Source organism: Bubalus bubalis, chromosome 6 (assembly GCF_019923935.1).
Source record: "Bubalus bubalis isolate 160015118507 breed Murrah chromosome 6, NDDB_SH_1, whole genome shotgun sequence".
Taxonomy (NCBI): Eukaryota; Metazoa; Chordata; class Mammalia; order Artiodactyla; family Bovidae; genus Bubalus; species Bubalus bubalis.
In genome coordinates this window covers 109,822,026-109,845,254 of record NC_059162.1, presented here as the reverse complement: position 1 = coordinate 109,845,254, position 23,229 = coordinate 109,822,026, and the positions used below count along the sequence as shown (strand labels likewise).

Genomic DNA, 23,229 nt, shown 5'->3' with positions numbered 1-23,229 from the left:
CAGCTCACGACACACATGCCCTGCTAATCACAGTTCACAAGTGCCCTCTCATTCAGTCCCCCCAAGAATCCAGTGAAGCAAGTGTCATCCCGATTCTGAAGAAACTGAAGTGCCGGGAGATTTGCTCCAAGTGTTGCAGCCTGTAAGTCCCAGAGCCAAGGCTCCATCCAGGCCATCCAACTTCTCAGCCCGCACTCTTCAATGGCAGAGCAGGTGGCAAACTCATGTTGATGTGGTGAGGCCTGGATGGGTGAGGGGAAACTTGTGCTCTTTTGTCCAAATGAAGTGCTGCCCCTCCAGGCCAGCAGGTTGCTGCCAAGTTAGCTGTCACCTCCTCCAGTGTTTAAAGAGAAGTCAAAAATCTGTTTTTAATGTGAAATCTGATTTTGAATGTTGATTTTTTAATTAAATCATCACTACCCCAACAAAACATCTGCAGGCCAAATGTGACTTTCAGGCAGCCAGCTGTTCATTTCCGTTGTATGCCAAGTGAGAAGGGGAAAGATCTGAGAACGTCACTGGGGCCTGGACTGGAGCACCCACTGCCTCCCCAGGCCTGAACCAAAGCTGTAAGGCTGGAGCCAGACCAGTCCCAGGTCCACACTCTACAGACCCTTCTCCCCCTAGGCCCTCAAGCCTACAAGCATTCGTTGAGCATTTTCCAAGTACCTACCTGTGGTTGGCTATGCATAGATAGCAAAATTTATTTATCTATTGGATGTACTCAAAGTCGTGTTCTTGGCATGGAGTCCCTGAAAAGTATGAAGTCAGACCCTGTCTGCCAAGCAGCTTAAAGTCTAGAGGGGAAACAGAGAAGGCAAAGGGCAACTCCTAAAGACATAAGCAGTTGCTTCTATGAGGGGGTCTGTATAGTGTGGCTGGAATATGAGATCCCCTCAGCCTGGCTGAATCACTCCAGGAAAATTCAGAGGAGCTATCTGTGGCGAGACCTGAGGGGAGAAGGAGCTTGCCAGATGCACAAACAGAAGAACAGGAGCTTGGGAACTGCAAGTAGGGGAGTGTGAGGTGGGGAGTGGTGGAAGATGAGGTTGGACCCATGGGCAAGGGCCAGATCTTACAAATTCTGGTGTGCCATGTCTAGGAGCTTAGATGGGGATCATGCTGAGGCTGTAGATTTTTTAGCAGATTGAGTGTGACTCTGTTTGCGTTGTAGAAAGATGACTTTGGCTGTAAGCGGGACGACTGAGGCAGAGAACTTGGAGAAGAGTTAGTAAGTCTGAATTAAGCCAGTGGCCATGAGGGTGGAGAAAGTAAGGGTGGTCGGCGTTAGTTAGTTGGCTTGGTGATTAACTGGAAGTGAAGAGGGATGAAGGGAAAGGATGACTCCCAGTTTCCTGTTCTGGGCCAATGAGTGACTAATGGGGCCATTCACTGTCATGGGGAGAAAAACAGGTTTGTGCAAAATGTAAGTTCATCTTGGTAAATGGTGAATTTGCACTGCTGATATCCAGGGGGAAGTGTCTCTCTGCAGTCTGGAGCTTGGTGAGAGGCCTGGGCAAGTGACAGATTCAGGAGTTGTCGGGATCAGCAGTCCTTAAAGTGATGGAAGTGACTGAGATCATCTGGGGAGGTGAAAAGAGAAGGGAAGGGCGCCCCCAAAGCCAAGGACAACTGCCCCTGGTCCCTGCTCTCAAAATACTCTCCCTCATCTGGTGGAGAAGATAAACACTGCAGAAATCCTCAAAATGCAAGGCAGACTGGAGTCTGTACTTTGGTGAGGGTTGGTCGGAGAGTTCTTGACTCTGGAATGCGAGGAGGGCTAGGCTGCCAAGTAACACCAAGTTTGCTCCTGGTAATTCAGCACCAAGGGAGAAGGGGGCACGTGAGCTGCAGTTGTGAGATCTGACCACCAGGTGGAGCCTGAGTATCTCCTTGTGCCTGATTTTCCCCTACCCTGCATGCCACCAGGCCAAGAGCAGAAAGCTGTCAAAGGCGGGCAGGAGGGTGGCTGTGTTAACAATAAAGGAGGCAGGCCTGAGTCCTTTCTTAACATAAACTCCTATTGCAAACTCACTTTTTGAAAAGAGGGAAAGATTTGAGCCTGGGAGAAGAGCAATAGGGCTAGTCTGCCAAATGTGAGTCTGTGTATGTTTGAACATGCATACCTACGTGTCAATATATGTCCTGTGTCCCCATGTGTATGTGTTTCTCATAAGTGTCTCTGTGCATGTTGTGTGCCCTGTGTGTCCAGGAGTGTCTGCATATGGACCCTGTGCACATTCCAGGCCCCCATATGTGTGCATGTGTTGCAGAGAGTGGGCAACTGGCAATGCCCACCTCCATGCCTCAGAAAGTGAGGAGGTCCTGGACAAGAAAGGGAATAGAGTCTGCAACCAGGAAATTTTGAGGATCCCCCAAAGAGCAAACCATGAAGAACATCCCTCTCCTCAGAAGCCATAAGCAAAACCACTCACTGATCATAATGTGGCTTGTCCTCACTATACCTGGGCTCTATGTCTACTTGCCCAGAGTCACACTTACATGTGTGCATGCTCGGTCGTGTCTGACTCTTTTGCGACCCCACAGACTACAGCCCGCCAGGCTCCTCGGCCCGTGGAATTTTCCAGGTACGAATACTGAGTGAGTCGCCATTTCCTACTCCAGGGGATCTTCCCGACCCAGGGATCGAACCCGTGTCTCTTGTGTGTCCTGCGTTGACAGGAGGATTCTTTACCACTGAGCCACCTGGGAAGACATATTCATTTAGAATTCTTTCTAAAGGAGATTAGGAATAGGCTGAGGAATTCATAAACTCACCCATTCATTCATTCATCATTTATTTAATAAGCCTTTACTGACCACCTGCTGTGTACCAAACCCAGCGCTAGACTAGACATATTTTCAGTTTCACCTTTCTTCTTCTTGTAAACTGGTTCATGAGGCAGGAAAGGAAAATTAGTTGCAGCTGCAAAGAGCCTAAAATGCCAATTACAGTGTTTCAATTTTTTTGTTCCCTGAAGATGAGCCATGAGGAGCCCCAGGAGAGTTTTCAGCCAGGAAGTAACATGGTCCAGTCACTTTTGTTGAAGAAGAGATGAAAGAAGACAGGAGACCAGTTTGAGGTAGGGGGTTGTTGCAATGGTCCAGGCAGCGGTTCCCAGGCTTTATTGTACTGCTGAGTCACCTCACAGGCTTATGGCTGGGCCCCTTGCCCAGAGTTCCTGATTCAGTAGGTCTGGGTAGGGTCTAAGAACTGACACTTTCAACAAGTTCCAGAAGTTGTAGGTGATGCTGGGTCAGAGACCACACTTTGAGAACAACTTGTCTAAAAGGAAGAGTATGGCAGCTTAAGATGCTGACAGAGGATGAAGAGAGATGTTTAAGAATTAGAAATGATGATCCTCTATGAGGATTGATCATAGGCTCACAAGGATCCCTTGTGGCTCAGCTGGTAAAGAATCCGTCTGCAATGCAGGAGACCTGGATTTGATCCCTGGGTTGGGAAAATCCCCTGGAGAAGGGAAAGGCTATCGACTCCAGTAGCTTATGGAGGTGAGGCAAAGGACAGAGCCTGGGATGGCTCTTTTTAATTTGAAGGATGGCGGTACCATTTACAGAACTCTAGAACATGGGAGGAGAAGCAGGTTGGAGTTGGTGGTGGTGGTAGAGATGTTTGACTTCATTTTGGGGTTCCGAAGGTCTCAGCTGCAACAAGTTGTCTTGAGGGAATAGCCAGTAGGAAATGGCCCCTGTGGGTCTGGATTTCTAGTGAGAGATACAGACTGGAGATAACAAGGTTGGGAGATAACGATGGGCAGGGAGTCATTAAAGTCTTGAAAGGGGATGAACTCACTAGTGAAGAGTGTAGCTAGGAAGAAAAGGTAGAAGCTACAACTCAGGATGAATAAGTGACCTTAAGGGTGTGGTTGAAAAGAGGGGAGATAGAAGAGAAGACTGAGAAAGGGTCAGAAAAGAGGAGAAATAAGCAAGAAGGAGTAGTCTTAAACTGCAAGGAAGTAGGGTGAGGAAAGCCACTGGGCAGGCAGCTTTTCTGGTCATTCTGGCCTTCCTAAGCCTACTGGGGAAAGCAGGAGATGCCCAGAGCTGGCACAGGCATCATAAGTCTCACTGGTCCTGGACGTTTCCCAAAGGCATCCACCAACCTGCATGCACGCGCTGTCACACGTACACCTGTCCTGGAGCCTGATGTCTAGTGTCCTGTGGGGAAGAGGGGTCTCACCACAGACCCCCACATCCATGTAGATATACACACACATACTCCTGACTTCCCATCTGCCCTGGGCACGAGGTTGCAAAATTGCTGCCCAATTTTGCTTTCTCTATCACCTTAGCTGGTGGTTTCAGCTTCTGGAAAGTTCTTAGTGATGAAACTTTGGCTGTTTCTAGCCTCCTCCTTCCCCTAAAGCCTCCCAGACTGAGATGACCCAGACCTGAGCGCTGCACCCGAGGTGTGCCTTTTGCAAAACACCCCTCAGGTCTCCTCCACACACCTCCCATTCTCTATTTCCCTTTCTCCTCTAATCTAGCTCACTATTTTAATCTTTACTTTCTCATCCTCCACTTCATTAGAAAGGGGTCTAAGAAAACATCTAGTCCACTCTTCCCTCCCGTATTGTTGTTGTTGAAGTTGCAGAAACTGAGATCAGAGAGGAAAGGGGGCTTGCTCGGAATCACACAGTTCATCAGAGTCAGGACTAGATTCTAGGCACCTGAGTCTAAGGCAATACAGAATAGTGATTCTGAACACAGAAAGAGGCTAGAGGCAGACTGCTCCAGCTCTGCCACTTAGCTAGCTCCTTGACCTTGGGCAAGTCGTGTCACTTCTCTGTACCTCACTTATCTCACCTGAGAATAGGGGTGATAAGGGTTTCTATCTCATAGGGTTGTTGTGAGCATTAAATAACTCAATATTCATCAAGTATTTAGCATACAGTCTGACATAGTATGTAATAAGTTGTGATTATTTCTATTCAAACCTAGACAGCATATTAAAAAGCAGAGACATCACTTTGCCTACAAAGGTCCGTTATAGACAAAGCTATGGTTTTTCCAGGAGTCATGTACAGATATGAGAGTTGGATCATAAAGAAGGCTGAGCACTGAAGATGGATGCTTTCAAACAGCGGTGCTGGAGAATACTCTTGAGAGTCCCTTGGACAGCAAGGAGATCCAGCCAATCCTAAAGGAAATCAACCCTGAATACTCATTGGAAGGACTGATGCTGAAGGTCCAATACTTTGGCCACCTGATGTGAAGAGCTGACTAATTGAAAAAGACCCTGTTGCTGGGAAAGATTGAGGGCAGGAGGGAGAAGTGGATGACAGAGGATGAGATGGTTGGATGGACGTGAGTTTGAGCAAATTCCAGGAGATAGCGAAGGATGCGGAAACCTGGTGAGCTACAGTTCACGCGGTCGGGGAGTTGGACGTGAGTTAGCAACTGAACAACATTTCTACTCTGCCCTGGTCGGAGTATCTTCTTGCCATTTTTTTTTTTAATTTTTGGCAGTGCCACGTGGCATGTGGGATTTAAGTTCCCCAGCCAGGGATCTAACCCACACCCCCTGCCATGGAAGCACAAAGTCTTAACCACTGGACTGCCAGGGAAGATCCCAACTTATTTTTTTTTAAACATTCCATCTGCTTTCTTAATTCTCATTCCCCTTACCATTTCTCTCATTTTGTTGTTCAGTTACTAAGTCGTGTCTGACTCTGTGACCCCATGGACTGTAGCACACCAAGATTCCCTGCCCTTCGTTATCTCCTGGAGTTTGCTCACGCTCACTTCATGGAGTCGGTGATGCTATCTAACCATCTCATCCTTTGCTGCCCCCTCTCATTTCCCTTTCTTTAATTCTTGTCCCTCTTCCTCAGGAAGGAAAGGCTGGGATTTGAAGTAAAGCAAAAGTGACTGCAGAGACTGGAACACGCTTGACAGCCAGCCGGTGCCTGTCCTGGTAATACACAAACACACACCTGCACATGTTATGCATGTAAATGCAATGACAGCACGCGGTCTGTATGGTGTCAGTTACAGCTTCCCGCAACATCCTTTGGAGATGACCCGCCCACGCTCAATCAGCCCAGAACCTCAAGGCTGCAGAAATATCTTGAACCCTACTCAGATTGAACTCACGCCCAATCCCAGTGCCAGGCAACTCTCTGTGCAGTCAGTTTGTGTCTCCAGCTTCCTCAGACCTGGACTAAGTATTGGGAGTTACCAGCTGGAGGAAGCCTGAGTGAAGTAAGCACCCTCAGAGGGGTTTTTATCCAGAAACATGAAGAGGGGCTGGGATGGCCCCCAACTCACACACACACACACGTGCACACAGACTCATACGCTAATATATGTTTGCACAGGAGCCAGTGGGCTTGAGTCTGCAACTCACAAACCTCTTCCACTTTCAGGACTGCCCACCTCAACCATAATGGGGTGAGGTGGTTAGAGAAAGGACTGATACCCATTTTACAGACTGGCAAGCTAAGGCCGAGGAAGGGTAGTGCTTTGCTCCAAAGGCAAAGATGGGGCAGAGGCAAAGCAAACCAAGACCCTTGTGTCCCAACCTCGAATTTCTTCTCTGTTTCAAGGTAGCTGGGAGCTTTGAGCCTAGAAGGCGCTCAGACCAGCGCAGATTGGAACCAAGACCCTATCCTCTCCAGGGGGTCACGCCAAAACCACGCCTCCTCTTGAGCAAGTCACTGGGGAGCTGGGAGAAAGCGGCCCTAGCGTGTCTCTTTAATGCGCGCCCCCGGAGGCCCCGCGCGCCCCCGCCACTATAACTGGAGTGCATGGAGCAAGCTGCCTTCAGAGAAAGAAGGCGGGCGCTGGGCACCCGTTGACCGACTTTTCCAAGTGCAATCAGCTCCCGTCCGACCCACATCCCGGCCCCATGGACCCGCCCGGGGGCACCCACTGCTGAGGACCAGATGCCGGGCGGGCTCCGGGCTGGGTTGAACCCGGCCACCGCACAGTGACCGCCCGCGGGTCCTGCAGGCTCCGCGCACCTCTTCCCGCAGCGCTCGCCGTCGGGCGAGGGCTCCGCCGCCGCCACGCCTCGCTCCCCGCGCTGCCCGCCCCATGCTGGTGCACACTTACTCCGCCATGGTGAGTAGTCTCGGGCACGGGGGCGTGCCCGGCCGGGGATCGGGCAGCCTGGGTGCTGGACCTTTCGTTCCGAGCCTCCCACTCCAACGAAATCTCGGATGGAGGGGGCCACAGCGACTGCGCACGCGGAGAACCGTGCTCACGGACTGTCCCCAGCCCAAGGTTCCCGCGCCCACGGGTCGTTCAGAGATAGACCTCGGGCCTCGGGAGCGGGCAGGACGGCAGCCGGCCCCTTGGGAGATGAGGAGGGTCCTTTCAGTTGCCGCTGGATCGCCTGACACGCCCCATTCCTTCCCCAGGAGCGCCCCGACGGGCTGGGCGCAGCGGCCGGCGGGGCCCGCCTGTCGTCACTGCCCCAGGCGGCCTACGGGCCGGCGCCGCCGCTGTGCCACACACCCACCGCCGCCGACTTCCAGCCGCCCTACTTCCCGCCGCCCTACCCGCAGCCGCCGCTGCCCTACGGCCAGGCGCCCGACGCCGCCGCCGCCTTTCCCCACCTGGCAGGGGACCCGTACGGCGGCCTGGCGCCCCTGGCGCAGCCGCAGCCTCCGCAGGCCGCCTGGGCCGCGCCCCGCGCCGCCGCCCGCGCCCACGACGAGCCGCCCGGCCTGCTGGCGCCGCCCGCCCGCGCCCTGGGCCTCGACCCGCGCCGTGACTACGCCGCTGCTGCTGTGCCGCGGCTCCTGCAAGGCCTGACCGAGGGCGCGCACGGCCTGGCCGACGCGCCCCTCGGCCTCCCCGGGCTGGCGGCCCCGCCGGGCCTGGAGGACCTGCAGGTGAGGCCCGAACGGTCCGGGATGGGCCAGCATCCGCTGCGGTGACTTAGGACCTGGCGGGCGGCAAAGAGTGGCCAGTGCAGGAGCCCGCCCGACTTTTCTCCCAGCCTGCCGAGGATGCGCCCCACGTCCTGAGTTGGACGCTGCCTGGCCTTTCAGGCGGCCTGGCTCTGAGTCCGTGAGCCTGGGGTCTGGGTGGTGGCGACCCTTCGCCGAGTAAATGGACAGGGGCTGAACCACTTTGTCCCTCTCCGCTGGGCAATGTAGGGCATCTACATATGGCCAGTTCTGGTCTACTGGGGCAGCCTGTGCCTGGAGCGAAGAGAAGCGAAGGAATTGCCTGAAGTTCACAATTGCCTCTTGTGAATTGCACAGCAAGGTTCCCAGGGCTCCAACTCGGCCGCAAATGCTGGAGCGCGGGTGAATCCCGGTCCCGCCCGAGGCCGCCGCAGGCGACCGGTGGTGCGCGTTGAGCGGAGCAGACAGCAGGGGCTTGGGAAGCGACAAGAGACTATAGTCTACGAGCGCCCTTACCACTACCCTGTCCTATTTGCAGGCCATGGACGAGCCGGGAATGAGCCTCCTGGACCAGTCGGTGATCAAGAAAGGTAAGGAAGAATGGCGTGCTTCTGCCAGGGCAGAACTGGGCGAGATGGTGCAAGCCCTGGCACACAGACCCAACGTCTTCCCTACGACGCGTCCCTCATGTGCATCGCCGAGCTCGGTGGCCACCGGTCACTCTTTCCGGCCCAGTAGAGGGGCTGCAGAGGCTGCAAGCCTGGGCAGCTGGAGTGGTTGGTGAATTGGCCCCAGAGCCTACCAGCCCGGGTGCCCTGCGAGCCCGACCACGCTCACTTAGCTACCCTGGCGGCCAAGCCTGTGCAGGGGCCTGGCCTCTCCCTACCAAGGGGGAGGGCACTCTCTTAGATCTGGAGTTAATTTGCAGAACAAGTTAAACCACTTCCCTGTTTCCTAAGAGGTGGTAATAGGGGTGCTATTCCCATGGATGTCGCTAAATGATTTCCACTTTACGGAGCCTTACCATTTCCTAGCCTGCCAAGTTCTTTCTGCCTCTCCCTTCCCAGCAGGGCCTCCGGAGCCTTGTGGTTCCCTAGGGATTTTTTTCTCCATTGGGGAGCCTCTTTCAGTGTTCAGGATGAGGGGGTGGGTCTGTGAATATTGTGTCAGGCCATGTGCAGGAGGGTCAGGGCCTGGTGTTGGTGTCTATGTGAGTTTGAAGTCCTGTACATGTCTGAAATATTCCTTTCCTAGGTGTCTTTCTAGTATTTCTTGGTGTCTCTTGCTGTTGAGTGTATAATGTGTGTCCATCATGTTGGTGTAGTTTCCATGCTTTGGGGGGTCAGGGCCCCTGTTGTGTCCAGGAACTTGTTTTTTGGCACTGAGGATCTCTAAGGATGGAGAGTTGCTCCCTGTTTATTTTCGGGGTGTTTGTGTCTCTTTAGTAAAATCCAGGGGTTTGAGATCTGCCCTGCACTGGCTCTTGGGACCTGTGAGTTCTGACGGTGACAGAGAAAGGTGAGAAAGACAGAGACAGGAAGCTCAGGCATCCAACAGGCTCCTTGAATCTGGGGAGGGGGCGGTGAAGAGAGGAATATGGGGGCACAGGCAAGCCCGCAGTGCCCAGGGCAGGCACAAGCTGTTTTTCAAACCAGTGAATTCAAGCCTGGGCTCAGTCTGCCCTCCCAGAGAGCATGTGGGGTGGGGAGGGACAGGGCTCGGGGCAGGACTTGGATTTACAAGACTTGGGGCTGGGAGTTAGCTGGACCACCTGGAGTATGTGTGGGGAAAGATGAGGGGATAGCCCACCCAGAACCTGGGGGAAGGGGGCACCAGGTACTGGGGCTGTGTTACCTGGAGGTAGGGGTTTGGGGAGGCTGCCTGGAGCCCCAGCAGAGGTGTGCGGTCAGAGCCAGCTCTTTGCTAGCGACCACTGCCTTGCTTTAATGAATTTTTCCAAAACCGACGGAAGGAAGAACTTGTCTCCAGTGGCAAGAGCCTGCTGCGGGGCTGCGTCCATGAGGAGATGGTCTCCACGGTCTCAGTTCCCAGTTCCTGACTCCTGCCCGGACTCGGTGGATTAGGGGGGCCTAGACTCACCGACTCCCTGGGGTAGGTGCGCGTGTGCTAAATCAATTCAGTCGTGTCCAACTCTTTACAACCCTATGGACTGTAGCCCATCATGCTCTTCTGTCCATGGGATTCTCAGGCAAGAAAACTGGAGTGGGTTGCTGTGCCCTTCTCCAGGGGATCTTCCTGACCCAGGGATCAAACCCATGTCTCTTATATCTTCTGCATTGGCAGGTGGGTTCTTTACCACTAGCACCACCTGGGAAGCCCAAGGAACCTGGGGATTTCTGCTTTGGGGAAGGGTAGAAAAACCAGCTGGGCCTCTTGAGTACCTTAAACCCCAGTCCCCTGCTCAGAGCCAGGACAAGAGACTGGCTACAAAGAGGAACTAAAACTGCCTAAAACTCCCAGCCCCAAACTTCCATAAATTCTGGGTCCTATGGGTGAGCGAGGATCCCCCAAAGCAGCCCCAAGAACACAGGGAATGGGGCCAGGATTCGCGAGTGTTGCGCGCTGATGTTGCGCGCGAGTGTGCGGGATGGATGTGGGCGCCCGTGCTGTTCGGGATGTCGCCGTCGCGGGCGCGCACACCGGCCCGACTGCAGTGTCAGCCCGTGGGTGGCCCGGCGACCTGAGTTAGGGACTGCACGCTGGGAGCCCCAACCTGGACGGAGAGTCACAGCCCAGGGCAGTGCCGCAAAGAGGGAGGGGCGAGAGCTGGATCTCCCAAATGAAGGAAGAAGCTGGTTCCCAAGCGGCGAACTTGGCCTTTGGCTGGCGGCCGGGGCGGCTAGCCTTTGGGGAGGAGACGGAGTTCGTGCGGCACTTTGCGGCTTTGCAACCAGACAGGCGGAGCCCATCTGCGAAGGTCAGGCCTCGGAAAGCGCTCGCACGGGCGACCTAGCCGTGGCCACGCAGGTGGCCCAGTTGAAGCCCTGCGTCCTGGAGCCTCCACGCCCCACACAGCGGGTGATTTTCTTTTGCGCCCTCCGCAGTCACTGCGGGACTCCCGCCACGCCGCCAGCCAAGTGGGCGCGGTTGGTTAGCGTCCTTCTTCGCCCTCCGGTCTTTCCGAAGGCTTGGGGAGCCCCGGTCCCGTCCTGAAGTCCTCTGGCACCTGCCAGGAGCGATGGAGGACCGTCCCACTCCTGGATTTATAGAAAGTCCTGGAGTTACAGAATTATGGAAAACCCTGAAATTATAGAAACTCGTTCTTGGCTAGCTGCAGCAAGGACTTCATTTCTCCAGTTCCTCCTGGCCCTGGCGGGAGGGCAGCTGTGTCAGGGGCGGCTGAGGTCCTGGGTGTGAAAGGGCCAACAGGTTTAAAAAGGTTAAACATCTTTGTGGGTTTCTGACCACACAGTTACAGCTGGAGGGGAGTGGTTTGGGGATGAGAACTGAGGTGTTCCTCCTTCCCTCCGAGGAGAGTGAGTAGTTGCCGAATTACAGGCAGGGAAATCCCTTGCTGGGCTCTGTTGTCCACTCTCAGGGCAGGGGCTGATGTGAACAGTCACCCTTTCCTCTGGTCTCCCTGGCTCTGGGGAAGGAAAAGGGGAATGGGGAGTTTCTGGGCTTCAAAGGAGGGCCAGGATTGGGGTGAAATAAGTGAGGAACTCACTTGAAGCAAGATTGGGAGCTCAGTAATCAAGATAAATAATGTATCTTAGCGCAATATTTTCTAAATTTTTGAATGCAAAGTATATCCACAATACACAGGATACCAGAATTTTACACAAAGATGGAATCTGACTCTCACTTCTACAACCCTACCTCACTTGCCTCCCAGGCTACCGTCGGCCACAGCATGAGACTAAAAAACCAGTGCAAATGAACTGTGGACTCTGCCTGAGGGCAGCATAGTACCCACAGGGCGGTGAAGGGTAGGAGTTATAGTTAAAAGAAAGGGAGGAGAGAATGGTAGGGGTGGGGATTAGGAGATACAAACTTACTCGGTATAAAATAAGCTACAAGGACAACACAACACAGAGGACATAGCCATTATTTTATCATGACTATAAATAGAATATATCTTTAAAAATTGTGAATTGTTATGTTGTACCCATGCATATTATGTAATATTGTACATCAACTATATCTCAATTAAAAGAAATTAAAATTTGAAATAAAAGAAACCCTCCAGGAACTTCCCTGGTGGTCCAGTGGTTAAGACTTCGAGCTCCCAATGCAGAAGGCATGAGTTTGATCCCTGGTTGGGAAGCTAAGATCACACCAGCCACATGATTCAGCCAAGAAATTAAAACATTTAAAAAAGAAACCCTCTAGCAGTTGGTGAGATGGAAACTTAACCAGCAGGTCCCACTGGGGAGGGTGAGGGAACTCAAGTGGGCTGGGAGGAGGGTCAGGACCCCTCCTGTCTGCTTTCCTCCTGCTTGTCTCTCTCCTTGCAGGCCTTGGATTGGTGGTACCCTAAGTGTGGTCTAAGGAACCACATGCATCAAATCCCCAGTGGGTGCTTGTTTAAGAAAATAAAGATTTCCTGGGCACCATCTCACATCTACTGAATGAGAATCCCTGGAAATATGGCCCTGGGACTTCATTTTTTTTAAACTGATTGATTGAAGTAAAATTTACATACCTGAAATTCACCCATTGGAAGAGTACAATTCGAAGATTTTTAGTACACTTACAGAGTTGTGTAACCATTACCACAGTCTGTTTTAAGACATTTCCAACACCCCCCCACCCAAATTCCTCTATTCTCGTTTGTAATTAATTCTTACTCCAAGCTTTAGGCAACCACTGATCTGCTTTCTGTCTATATGTTTGCATATACTGGACGTACTGTATAAATGAAACACATATATAACTATGCCAACTTTTGCATCTAGCTTCTTGTACTTATAATATTTTTGAGGTTCATCTGTGTTGTAGATTTTATTAGTGGGTCGTCCCTTTTTTATTGCTTAGTAGTACTCCATTGTATGGATGTAACGGATTTTGTTTATTCATTCCTCAGTTGATGGACTCTGGGTTTGTTTCCACTTTTTGGCTAGCATGAATAATGCTGCTGTGATCATTCACAATGCATCTTCGTGTGGACATGTTTTCACTGCTTTTGAGTTCCTAGGAGTGGAATTGCGGGATTTTTATGAGTTTGTCTTTAATTTTTTAAAGAAACTCCCAAGCTGCTTTCTAAAGCAGCTGTACTATTTTACATTCCTACCAAATAGATGTGAGGATTCCAGTTTCTTCACATCGTCAGCTGTGCTTCATATGTCTGTTTGATTATAGCCTTCCTGGTGAGTATCTCAGTATATTTTTAATTTGCATTTCCTTAATCACTAGTGATGTTGAGCTCTTTCTCATATGCTTTCTAGCCACTCATATCTCATTTTTAGTGAAACATCTATTCACGTGTTTTGAATTTTCTCTAATTGGGTTATTTATCTTACTATTGAATTATAAGAATTCATATATTCTGGATCCACATCCTTGATAAGATATAGGATTTGCAGATATCTTATTCAAGAGTATTTCATTCATTTTTTAAAAGAGACTCTTGCTTTTATTTATTTATTTGGCTGTGTGGGGATCTCAGTTGCATCACATGGTGTCTTCATTAGGTCACGAGGGGTCTTCTGTTGTGGCTCATGGGCTCTAGCTGTGGCGTGTAGGTTCGGTTGTTGTGGTGTGTGGGCCCAGTTGCTCTGCCGCATGGGGGATCCTAATTCCCCAACCAGGGATCAAACCCACATCCCCTGCATTGCAAGGCAGATTCCCAACCTCAGGACCACCAGGGAAGCCCCTCATTTTCTTAATAGTATCTTTTCACGTGCAGAAGTCTTTTATTTTGATGAAATCCAATTTCATGATTTTCTTTTATGGATCACGTTTTGGTGTTGTATGAGGAACTCTTTACCCAATCCAAGGTCAGGAAAGCTTTTCTCCTGTATTTTATTCTAGAAAGAATTGCAGTTTTAACCAGCTTTCTGAGCATCTGTGGCACACTCCCCAGAAACAGTGGTCAGGACGTATCTCCCACGTGTGGACAGAGTGTGTAGACTTGCGGTGTGTGTGTGAGTCTTGTCTGCAGGCGTGTGTACATGTGAATGGCTTCCGCGTGCATGACCAGGGGGACACCATGTGTAGACCACTTCAGCTTCAGGACTCACTGTGGTATGGGAGACAGACGCCAGGGTCCCTGCCTTGTAATCTGTGCTAGTTAATTCCCACCTTTATGACTGCTCTTTCCCCAGGCCACCTGCTTCCCTGCCTAACCCTGGCTTCACACCCATCATTTTTGAAGGAAGAAGCTCTGAGGGGAAAGACACAGACAAGTGGGGGGAGAGGGGGGAAGTAGCAAAGTCTCTAATTCATATACACAAACACTTGTCCACCTGTCCTGCACTACGCTAGCTGTAGACTACCTATGTCTGCATAAATCTGGCATATACTCTATGTTTAAATATATCAACAGTAGCAAAAGCATCTGCAGATTCCTGCAACACTGGAGAAGGGCAGAGCCTGTGTGTATAGAGCTGGGCTCACTGCTGTTAAGTGTACACACGCACAGGTTCACCCTCGTTGCTGTATAGCAGTGCAAGTAGTTTTTATGTATAGACATTTGTGTGACACGTGTGCTCACATATGTCCCTGTTTGCACATGCACAAATGGCTTCACCCAGCTTTGGTCTCTCTCCTGGTACAGAGCCTGGCCTCAGGGGTCTCCAGACTTTAATAAAAGCTGGAGGGAGGAGGCTGCTGGGGGAGAGAAGAATTTTCTATTCTTCTGACCATTCCCTCTGCCTAGGAGTCATGGGCAACCAGACAGTCTCTTTGGCCTTCTTGTTAATTTATTAATTCATAATTTTATTTTTTAAGTCAAGCTTGAGGTATAATTTACATATAGTACAGTTCACCCTTTTAAAATGTGCATTTCTATGCATTTTTTTAAAACTAAGTTTTTATTTGACTGTGGTGAGTCTTAGTTGTGGGATACGAAATCTTAGATCTTTGTTGCAGCATATGAGATTACACATGGGATCTAGTTCTTAGCCACTGGACCACCAAGGATGTCCCTAAACTTTTGAATCAGTTGCCAGTGTTTAAAAATCCAGGGAATTCCCTGATGGTCCAGAGGTTAGGATTCCATGCTTCCATTGCATGGGGTGTGGGTTCAATCCCTGGTCAGGGCACTAAATTCCCATAAGCTGCACAGTGCAGTGAAAAAAAAAATAATCCAGAGATATCACCTAGAAACCTCAAATTTTGGTCTTACCAGCAAAAACAAAACAAAACAAAAACCTGAACAAGCTAAGAGTTCTGGCAATGTTGGTGTGTCCTACATGGTAACACTCTCCCATATCTCACTTACTTCTATTAACTGCTGCGCTCCCCTCTTTGAAGTCTACAACTGTGCTGTCCACTGTAGGATCTACTGGCCGTGTGTGGCTATAGAGCATTTGAAATGTGGCTAGTCCAAATTAAGATGGGTTGTAAGTATAAAATATGTGTTGAGTTTTGAAGACCAAGTACAGGAAAATAATGTAAAATAGCTCATTCATAATTTTCAAAATATTGATTGTATGACTCAGTGATAATATTTTTATTTATTGGAGTAAGTAAAATATATTAAAACTAGTCTTAATGTGTTTCTCACTTTTTAAAAATGGGGCTTCTGGAAAATATAAATTTATATATGTGGCTCAGAGTGTATTGCTCTTGGACAGTGTGGTTGAGAGCCTAAAGGGCAGATGGAGGACCAGGCAGGATAGGTAGGGAGGGCTGGACCACAAGCCAGGTCCCACTTAAAGAAAATTTGGCCACTCTGTGCAACATGTGGGATCTTAGTTTCCTGACCAGGGATGGACCCGTGTCCCCTGCATTGGCAGTCAGATTCTTAACCCCTGGAGCACAAGGAAGTCCCAAGAAGGGCGCTCTGACAGTTATGGTCATCATCAGAGGCCAGGCCCATCTCTGTTCCTTATTGCTGAGCCAGCTTAACTATTAATACTTTGAACTTTAAGTTTCTTTATCTTGAAATGGGGATAGAAAATACCATTTACTCCATAGACCTGTTAATGTGAAGCCCTTGGTATACGGTTGGCACTCACTGGAGGGTAGGCAGCATCATTCTGCTCAGCTATGGAGCTAGAATTTGATTCTCAGGCACTGATGAGTTCTAGGCTGGGGAGTGATGGATGTTTCAGAAAGATCCCTCTGGAGCAGGGGCTGTGCAGAAATTCAGGTGGGAAGTGAGTGAGTGTCCCTCCATACCTGTGGCTGCATCCAGGCACGTGGAGAAAAGAAAGCCCTAGGCCACGGTGATGGGTGGGATGGGGTGGGAGAGGGCGGGTTGGAGGGCCTCACTGAGGTTTCCGGCTGGGCGAAGGCAGGGATGGTTTCAGTGCACATTCAGAGAAGGGAAAGCTGGAGGGGCTCTGGAGGGGCCCTGGCCCAGGGACTGGGCCAGGCTTGCTTGCCTCTGGCCTTCCCAAGGCTTAGCACAGTTCCCCGCACACCGGTGCTCAGCGAACATTTTGCCAGATGACTGGAGGGCCAAGTGCCGCCTTTGAGACCACAGTCCAGGGCTTACTACTGGTACTAAGTCTATCAGCTACATGATTTCGGGCACATTATTTCACCTCTCTGGGCTTCAGTCTCTCATCTGTAAAATGGGGATAATAAACGTAGCCTCTCGTTCTGAGGATTCAGTGAGGTTATTGGTAGAAGCACAGTATATAGTATAGTGAGTGCTCATTGACTCTTGGCCTCAGGATCTCCACTTGATCCCCCTCCCCAAACACAGAAAGCCTGCCTTTTCTACTAAGGCTCTCACTTCCTTGAAAGAAGGAAAGCCCAAGGGGAAACAAGTACCTCTGTCGTTCCCCCTTCCCCCTGAGGCTTAGCAGGAGAATGGAGGTTAGACTTCGGGAAGAACTTTCTTTTAGAGCCAAGAGTGTCCAAATGCGAGTTAAAAAGTAAACTTCTCAGATTCCCTTCCCTGCCCTTCATAGATATTAGTACAAAATTAGAGAGTATTGGAGGAGGGAACAATAGGGGATGTCTCTTTATTCCTCAACTCCTTGACATCCCAGAGTGACTTAGCTGGAAGAGGGCCAGGGTTGGGGGCCTAATGGGGCCATAACCTCCCTGTCCCTGGAATGGGGGAGTCCAAAGCCCCCAGGCCTTTCACTGACCTGAGATGGTGGGGGAGACATGGGGATCGCAGGTGAGTGGGAGCAGGGAATCAGGGACTCCTTATGATCGCATAGATCTGGCTGGGCCCTGCTGCAGTGACCCAGAAATCCAGTCGCCAGCTCACATTCCATTTCCTTATTTCCAACACCCTCCGTGATCATGCATGCCCAAACTCCCAAGGCTGCTGAGGCTGTTTGATTTTCAACAGGGAACCAGCCTGACTCAATGAAGGGAGTCGGGGTTCCAGAGCCAGAGAACTTTGAGTTTCATTTCCACCACCCATTGGCTGAGTGAACATGAGTGAGTCACGTTAACCTCATCATGCTTCAGTCTCTTCCCTTGTAAAGCGGGGTTAGTAGAACCTCCTTCTGGAAGGTGCTGGGACGTGCAGAAGCAGCTGTGTGTGCACAGCGTGTGAGCGCGGTGCCGACTCGGAGCTGGCACCTCAGCAGCGCGCTCGCATCCCAGCTGGCCAGTGCCCTGTCATCCCCTGCTCAGTGTTGTCTCTCTCCCTTGCTCTCGCTTCTGCTCCACAGTCCCCATCCCCTCCAAAGCCAGCAGCCTTTCGGCCCTCTCACTGGCCAAAGACAGCTTGGTTGGCGGCATCACGAACCCCAGTGAGGTCTTCTGCTCCGTGCCCGGCCGGCTCTCTCTGCTCAGCTCGACGTCCAAGTACAAGGTGACGGTGGGGGAGGTCCAGCGGCGACTCTCACCTCCCGAGTGCCTCAATGCCTCTCTCCTGGGTGGTGTCCTTCGCAGGTAGGAAGGCCAGCCCACAGCTCCCTGCCCAGGGTCAAGGCTAAAACCTGTGGTCCTTTCAGACTTCCTCAGGGGTTTGGAGAGGGGACGGCCCCACCCCAGGACACACAGGGTCATCTCCACCTCAGTCTCCCAGCAGGATTATGTATGCTCTCTGGACAGGCCTATGTCCTTGGCAGCTCCCATGGGTCTGCAGGCTGGAGGGTCAGGGGTAGAGAAGAGCCTGGGATGCAGGACTCAGCCACATTGGGCATGATGGAAAGGCTGGGTTAGGGGAAGGGACAGCCCCCACCCCACCCAGAAAAAGGATCCCCAGGACTTAAGGCCCATTCCCTGTGTCAGGTACAGGCCTCTCTGGTGTGTGTGTTCTGAGCAGGGAGCATGGGGTCCATGGTTTGTCTTCATAATTGGGCCTGTCTCTGTGTATGTCCTTGTGCCTGGGTAGGTATTTCTGCTTCAGGACTATGACTTTTGATGTATTTGAGGATAGTGTTTGTGTGCATGCTTGCATGTGTGTTTGTATGTGTATGTGGTGTAGGGAGTGGACAGGAGTATAAATTTCCATGAGTGTGAGTTTCCTGTTACTTTCAGGGGGATGTGTTGGTTAGAGTATGTTCTACTCTGTGGGTCTGTGTGAGTATATGCTTACCCTTGTGTGGGGCTTCCCAGGTGGTGCAGTGGTAAGGAGTCCCCCTGCAAAGCAGGAGGGTTCAGTCCCTGGGTCAGGAAGATTCCCTGGAGTAGGAAATGGCAACCCACTCCAGTATTCTTGCCTGGAAAATTCCATGGACAGAGGAGCCTGGTGGGCTACAGTGCATGGGGGTCGCAAAGTCGGACACGACTGAGTGACTGAGCATGTACCCTTGGGTAGGACCTGCATTTGTTCAGGTGTGGGAATATCCCCTTATTCCTGGTCTCTGAGCATCCCAGAGTGGCTTGTATGAGTCCATGGGTGTCTGCACAAATGTCCCTGGGCTCCTGACTTGGTGTGGACATGTGTTTCTGTGTCCTGGATATCTGAGACTGTGTGTCTGTCTCTATTGGTGTGCATGTCTGTTCTTGGTCCTCAATGTGTTTCATCTGTGTGTGTGTCTATGTGCCCCTGGGCAGCTGTGTGTATAACAATGTCTTCCATATATCTCTCTGTGTTTCCCATTTGTCTCTGGGCCTGCTTGTCCCTGGGTAGCTGTGCTGATGTACACAGGTGGGAGAAAGAACCCTGAGATGCTGGTCCATCCTGCCCCACCCTGGGCTGTCCCTGCTATTGGGAGGATTAGGGAGAAATGAGGCGGTTCCTGGAGCTGGGTGTAGGGCCCCCTTTCCCATTGTGGCTGCAAACCCAGTGAGATTAGGAAGAGATTGGGATCGGGCAGGTGGAGACCCCAGCGTGTCCCCAGGGCCAGGCCCAAGCCTTGCAGGGTTGGTGGAGGCAGCAAGGCCCTGTTGGCTCACTGAGCATCCATGATTCTCTGTTCATAGTGTGTGTGTCTCTCTGTGTGCACGCCCAGGGCCAAGTCCAAGAATGGAGGCCGGTGCCTGCGCGAGCGGCTGGAGAAGATTGGGCTCAACCTGCCAGCTGGCCGTCGCAAGGCCGCCAACGTGACCCTGTTGACTTCGCTAGTGGAGGGTGAGGCCCGAGGAGCCACGAGCCACCACCCAGTGTGACTATGTGTGACTGTCTCAGATGCAGGAGGGCGTGTTTAGTCATATGTGTGTTCTCTGTGCCCCATATGTAAGGGGCGTGTGTGAAATATGCGGGCAGTCTTTACGTGTATATGCAGCACACAGGTACATGTGCTGGTGCAGCAGAGTGTGCGTGTGAGTGTGTGTGTGTGTGTGTGAGGAAGAGTGGCCAGTGTGTGAATGTGGTAGAGATGAGGGGGTTAGAGTCCCCTCCCTGGAGGCTGGTGACTCTGAGCTCAATCATCTTGAGTTCTCAAGCTCAGCTCCCACCCCTGAGCTCAGAGGCCTTCCGAGAAGGGAGGGCAGTGTGGTTGCAACTAGAGCTGAGAGGGGAATCGGAAGAAGAGAGAAACATATAGAAGCAGAATGGAGGCTAGCCCTGGCCAGGGGTTGGAGGGTCCAGGCTGTGCTCCGGGCTCAGAGGTACACCTGGCTGTAGTGATGTCTCATCTCTGCCTCCCCTCCCCCTAGGAGAGGCTGTACACCTGGCCCGAGACTTTGGCTACGTCTGTGAGACCGAGTTCCCAGCCAAGGCAGCTGCCGAGTACCTGTGCCGGCAACACGCTGACCCCGGGGAGCTGCATGGCCGCAAGAGCATGCTGCTGGCTGCCAAGTGAGTGAGGGTGCCGTGCACAGGCTGCCATGGGTGCCCTACATGGGCACATATGGGTACAGGGCACAAACACAGGTTCCGAGTGCAGGCATAGTGGGCACCACGTGTACCTGTGATGGACACACGGTGCGTGATCCACTGCACACACCTAGGCTCCATGCTGCACGTGACGGGACACACGTGGACATGTGAGCACATCTGAGTTCTGTATGTCACAAACACAGTGTCAGGACAGGCTTACACAAAAGCCCAGGTGGGGGTACCATGCCCCCATGGCACCACCAGCCCATCCCATTGAGGGTCTGAGGGTCTCTAGCCTTGCACCCCATGCCTGAGCCTTGCCAGTCAGCCCCTCTGCTCCTGTGACCTCCATCAGGGCACCCAGCCAGGTCCCTATTTTGACCCTACTTTGTCCTTACTTCACACCTGACCCCTCTACAAGTCTCACGGATGCCTCCCTCACCCCACCCACATGCCACTGCAACGCTGGTCTCCTAGTCTCACTCCTGGACATTTACCCCAGCGCCCCTCTGTTCCCCCAGCCTTCCTGCCCCGCACATGCACTGCTCTCTGCCCAAGAGCCTTCAAGGGCTCCCACTGTTACTGCATTGATTTTCAAACTAGGTGCTACTGGGACGCTGCAGGGCCTGTGTAATGAACTGATGTTTGATGAAGATTTAGTTTTTAGGAAGGGTTCCCTCGCGAGAAGAGACAGACACAGGGCAGTTTGAAAACCACCGTTCTGTAAAATCCAGACTCCTTTGAGGACCCCCATAATGTGGTCTGCACAAACTCCACCCACTCCACCTGACCCTCTTGCTCTCTCCTGCCCTCCCATTCTTGGGCTTGCTCTTCCGCTTAGAATGACATTCAGGCCTTCCACCTAAGGCAGTTCTTCATATCACAACTCCATCCTCCCTTCTTCACAGTTCCCTCAAATGCGCTAGGCAGAAATGGACTCACAGACTCATGGGACTGCCATGACTCATGGGACTGCCATGACTCATGGGGCCTTTGAGACTGTTCATATTGGAGCTGGAGAAACGTGTCTAGGGCAGGACCCACCTCACGCATTAATCAGCTAACTCACCAAGCCCTTCCTGGGTCCCAGTCACGTCTAAGATGCTGACTGGGTTCCTTGGTGATGCAAAGGGAAGACACAAGTGGTTCTCCTGCCTGAGGTGGACGCAGGATGCATAGAGAAATGAATGATGGCTGCAGAATGGAGTTGGATTCAACTTCCAGCCTAGTCACTTGGACAGGTCATCTAATCGTCAGAAACTTAACGAGTTTCCTCTTCCATGTGACAGGGATAACAATATAGATTGTTGTGAGATTAAGTGAGCTGATACAGACAGTGTGCTTGGCACAGAATCCAGGCCTCAATTCATATTCACTGCTATTATTTCAGTTATTTAAGGCAGATTCTGGATTGTTCCCCCAATAATTTCATAAACAAAGCTCTTGAAGCATTGGCTGTTTTGGGTGCAGGTGTGGGTAGGAGAGAGAATCAAGGAAAGTTTCCTGGACAAGGCAGGAGTTGAGCTGGACTTGGAATGTGGGCAGAATATCCACAGGAAAAGAAATTGTAGGATATTGGCATGTGCTGTTTATTAGCTGTGATATTGGGCAAGTCAGTTACCATCTCTGAACCTTCATTTAATTTTCTGTAACATGGGTATGATCATCATTTGTAGACTGTTGGGTCAGCAATCATATATATGATATCCAGCTGAACTCAGACCTCTGTCTCTAACCTCTGACCCTCCTTCCCCCACCAGGCAGATCTGTAAGGAGTTTGCAGACTTGATGGCTCAGGACCGTTCACCGCTGGGCAACACTCGCCCAGCGCTCATCCTGGAGCCGGGAGTGCAGAGCTGTCTGACGCACTTCAGCCTCATCACCCATGGTTTCGGCGGGCCCGCCATCTGTGCTGCCCTCACTGCCTTCCAGAACTACTTACTGGAGTCACTCAAGGGGCTGGACAAGATGTTTCTAAGCAGTGCGGGCAGTGGGCACGGTGACACCAAGGCGTCAGAGAAGGATGCCAAACATCGGAAGTAACCGCTTGCCCCACCCCATCCCTAAGGGGCTCCCAAGATCTGAAATGAGGTCTTTCCTCCTGGGGGTGGGCCTGAAAGCATTCAAAGGTGGGGCTGGAGTCAGACCAGAAAAAGAACATTCCTCCAGAAGCCCATGAATTAGGGGTCTGGGTTGGAGAAGGGGAAGTGGCCTCTTGTGCTGTGTTGATAAGTTAAGCACCCAGGTGTTTGCCTCCTGTGTGCAATCTTCTGACCCTTGACTGCTGAGAAGGGCTTGAAGAGGAGGTTGGCACAGAAAAGCCTGGTTCTTGGGGCCAGTGCTGCCCATGAGGGTGCCTGGGCAGTGATGGGTGCCCCCAGGGGCCAAGGCCTTGCTGTTTTTACTGAGACCAGGAGAGAAATGAACAAAGCAGAGGTGCTGCTGAGGAGCTGGTGTGCTTCACCTCAGTCTCCTACCCCCAGAAAAGGGGTGCTGGCAGAAGGCCCCAGTGGATTCTTTGCATCGCTGCCACTCTTCTAAAGAAGTGGGCAGGAGGGACCCTCAAGAACAGGGAAGATAAAGCACAAATTGGGTGACTTGAATCCAGGCTGCACTTCAGTCCTGCTGCTGTCTGTCCTATTTATTTATCATTACAGTTTAAACATGTCCAGTGCAGCTTATTCATCCCAGTGAGCTGAGGACTCTCGTTTCACTGTCTTTGCTCACACACCAAGATGTGCAGCTACGCTAGGATGGAGAGGCTGTTTTTGCTCGCAAAGGGCTATGGGTGGGCCGGGAGGGAAGAAGGATGTCAGGGACTCTGAGGTTTTGGCTGAGTTTTGTATTTACGGTTGTTTCTCTTGACCCTGCAGTCAGCGTTACCTGCCCAACTCTCAGACTGCTTTCTCATTCTCTCAATAAAACCTTTCACTGGATATGAAGCCCTCCCTGTCCTTCTTCAGTCCAGGCCTGGATTTGCCTCCCCAGATGGCAAGGTCACAGGGGAGAGACAGGGCCTGGGAACTGGGGGAAGGGGGTGGA

General features: G+C 51.7%; 1 protein-coding gene across 1 annotated transcript; it reads left to right on the top strand.

Annotated features, from left to right (window-relative positions):
* The first annotated feature begins 6,455 nt into the window (after positions 1 to 6,455).
* Positions 6,456 to 22,230, top strand: TFAP2E (transcription factor AP-2 epsilon). The gene is made up of 7 exons (XM_006051562.3): positions 6,456 to 7,086; positions 7,386 to 7,862; positions 8,419 to 8,470; positions 17,648 to 17,870; positions 19,379 to 19,497; positions 20,025 to 20,166; positions 21,948 to 22,230. The coding sequence occupies exons 1-7, from the start codon at positions 7,060 to 7,062 to the stop codon at positions 22,228 to 22,230; spliced, it is 1,323 nt and encodes a 440-aa protein (XP_006051624.2). The 5' UTR covers positions 6,456 to 7,059.
* Positions 22,231 to 23,229: the final 999 nt, after the last annotated feature.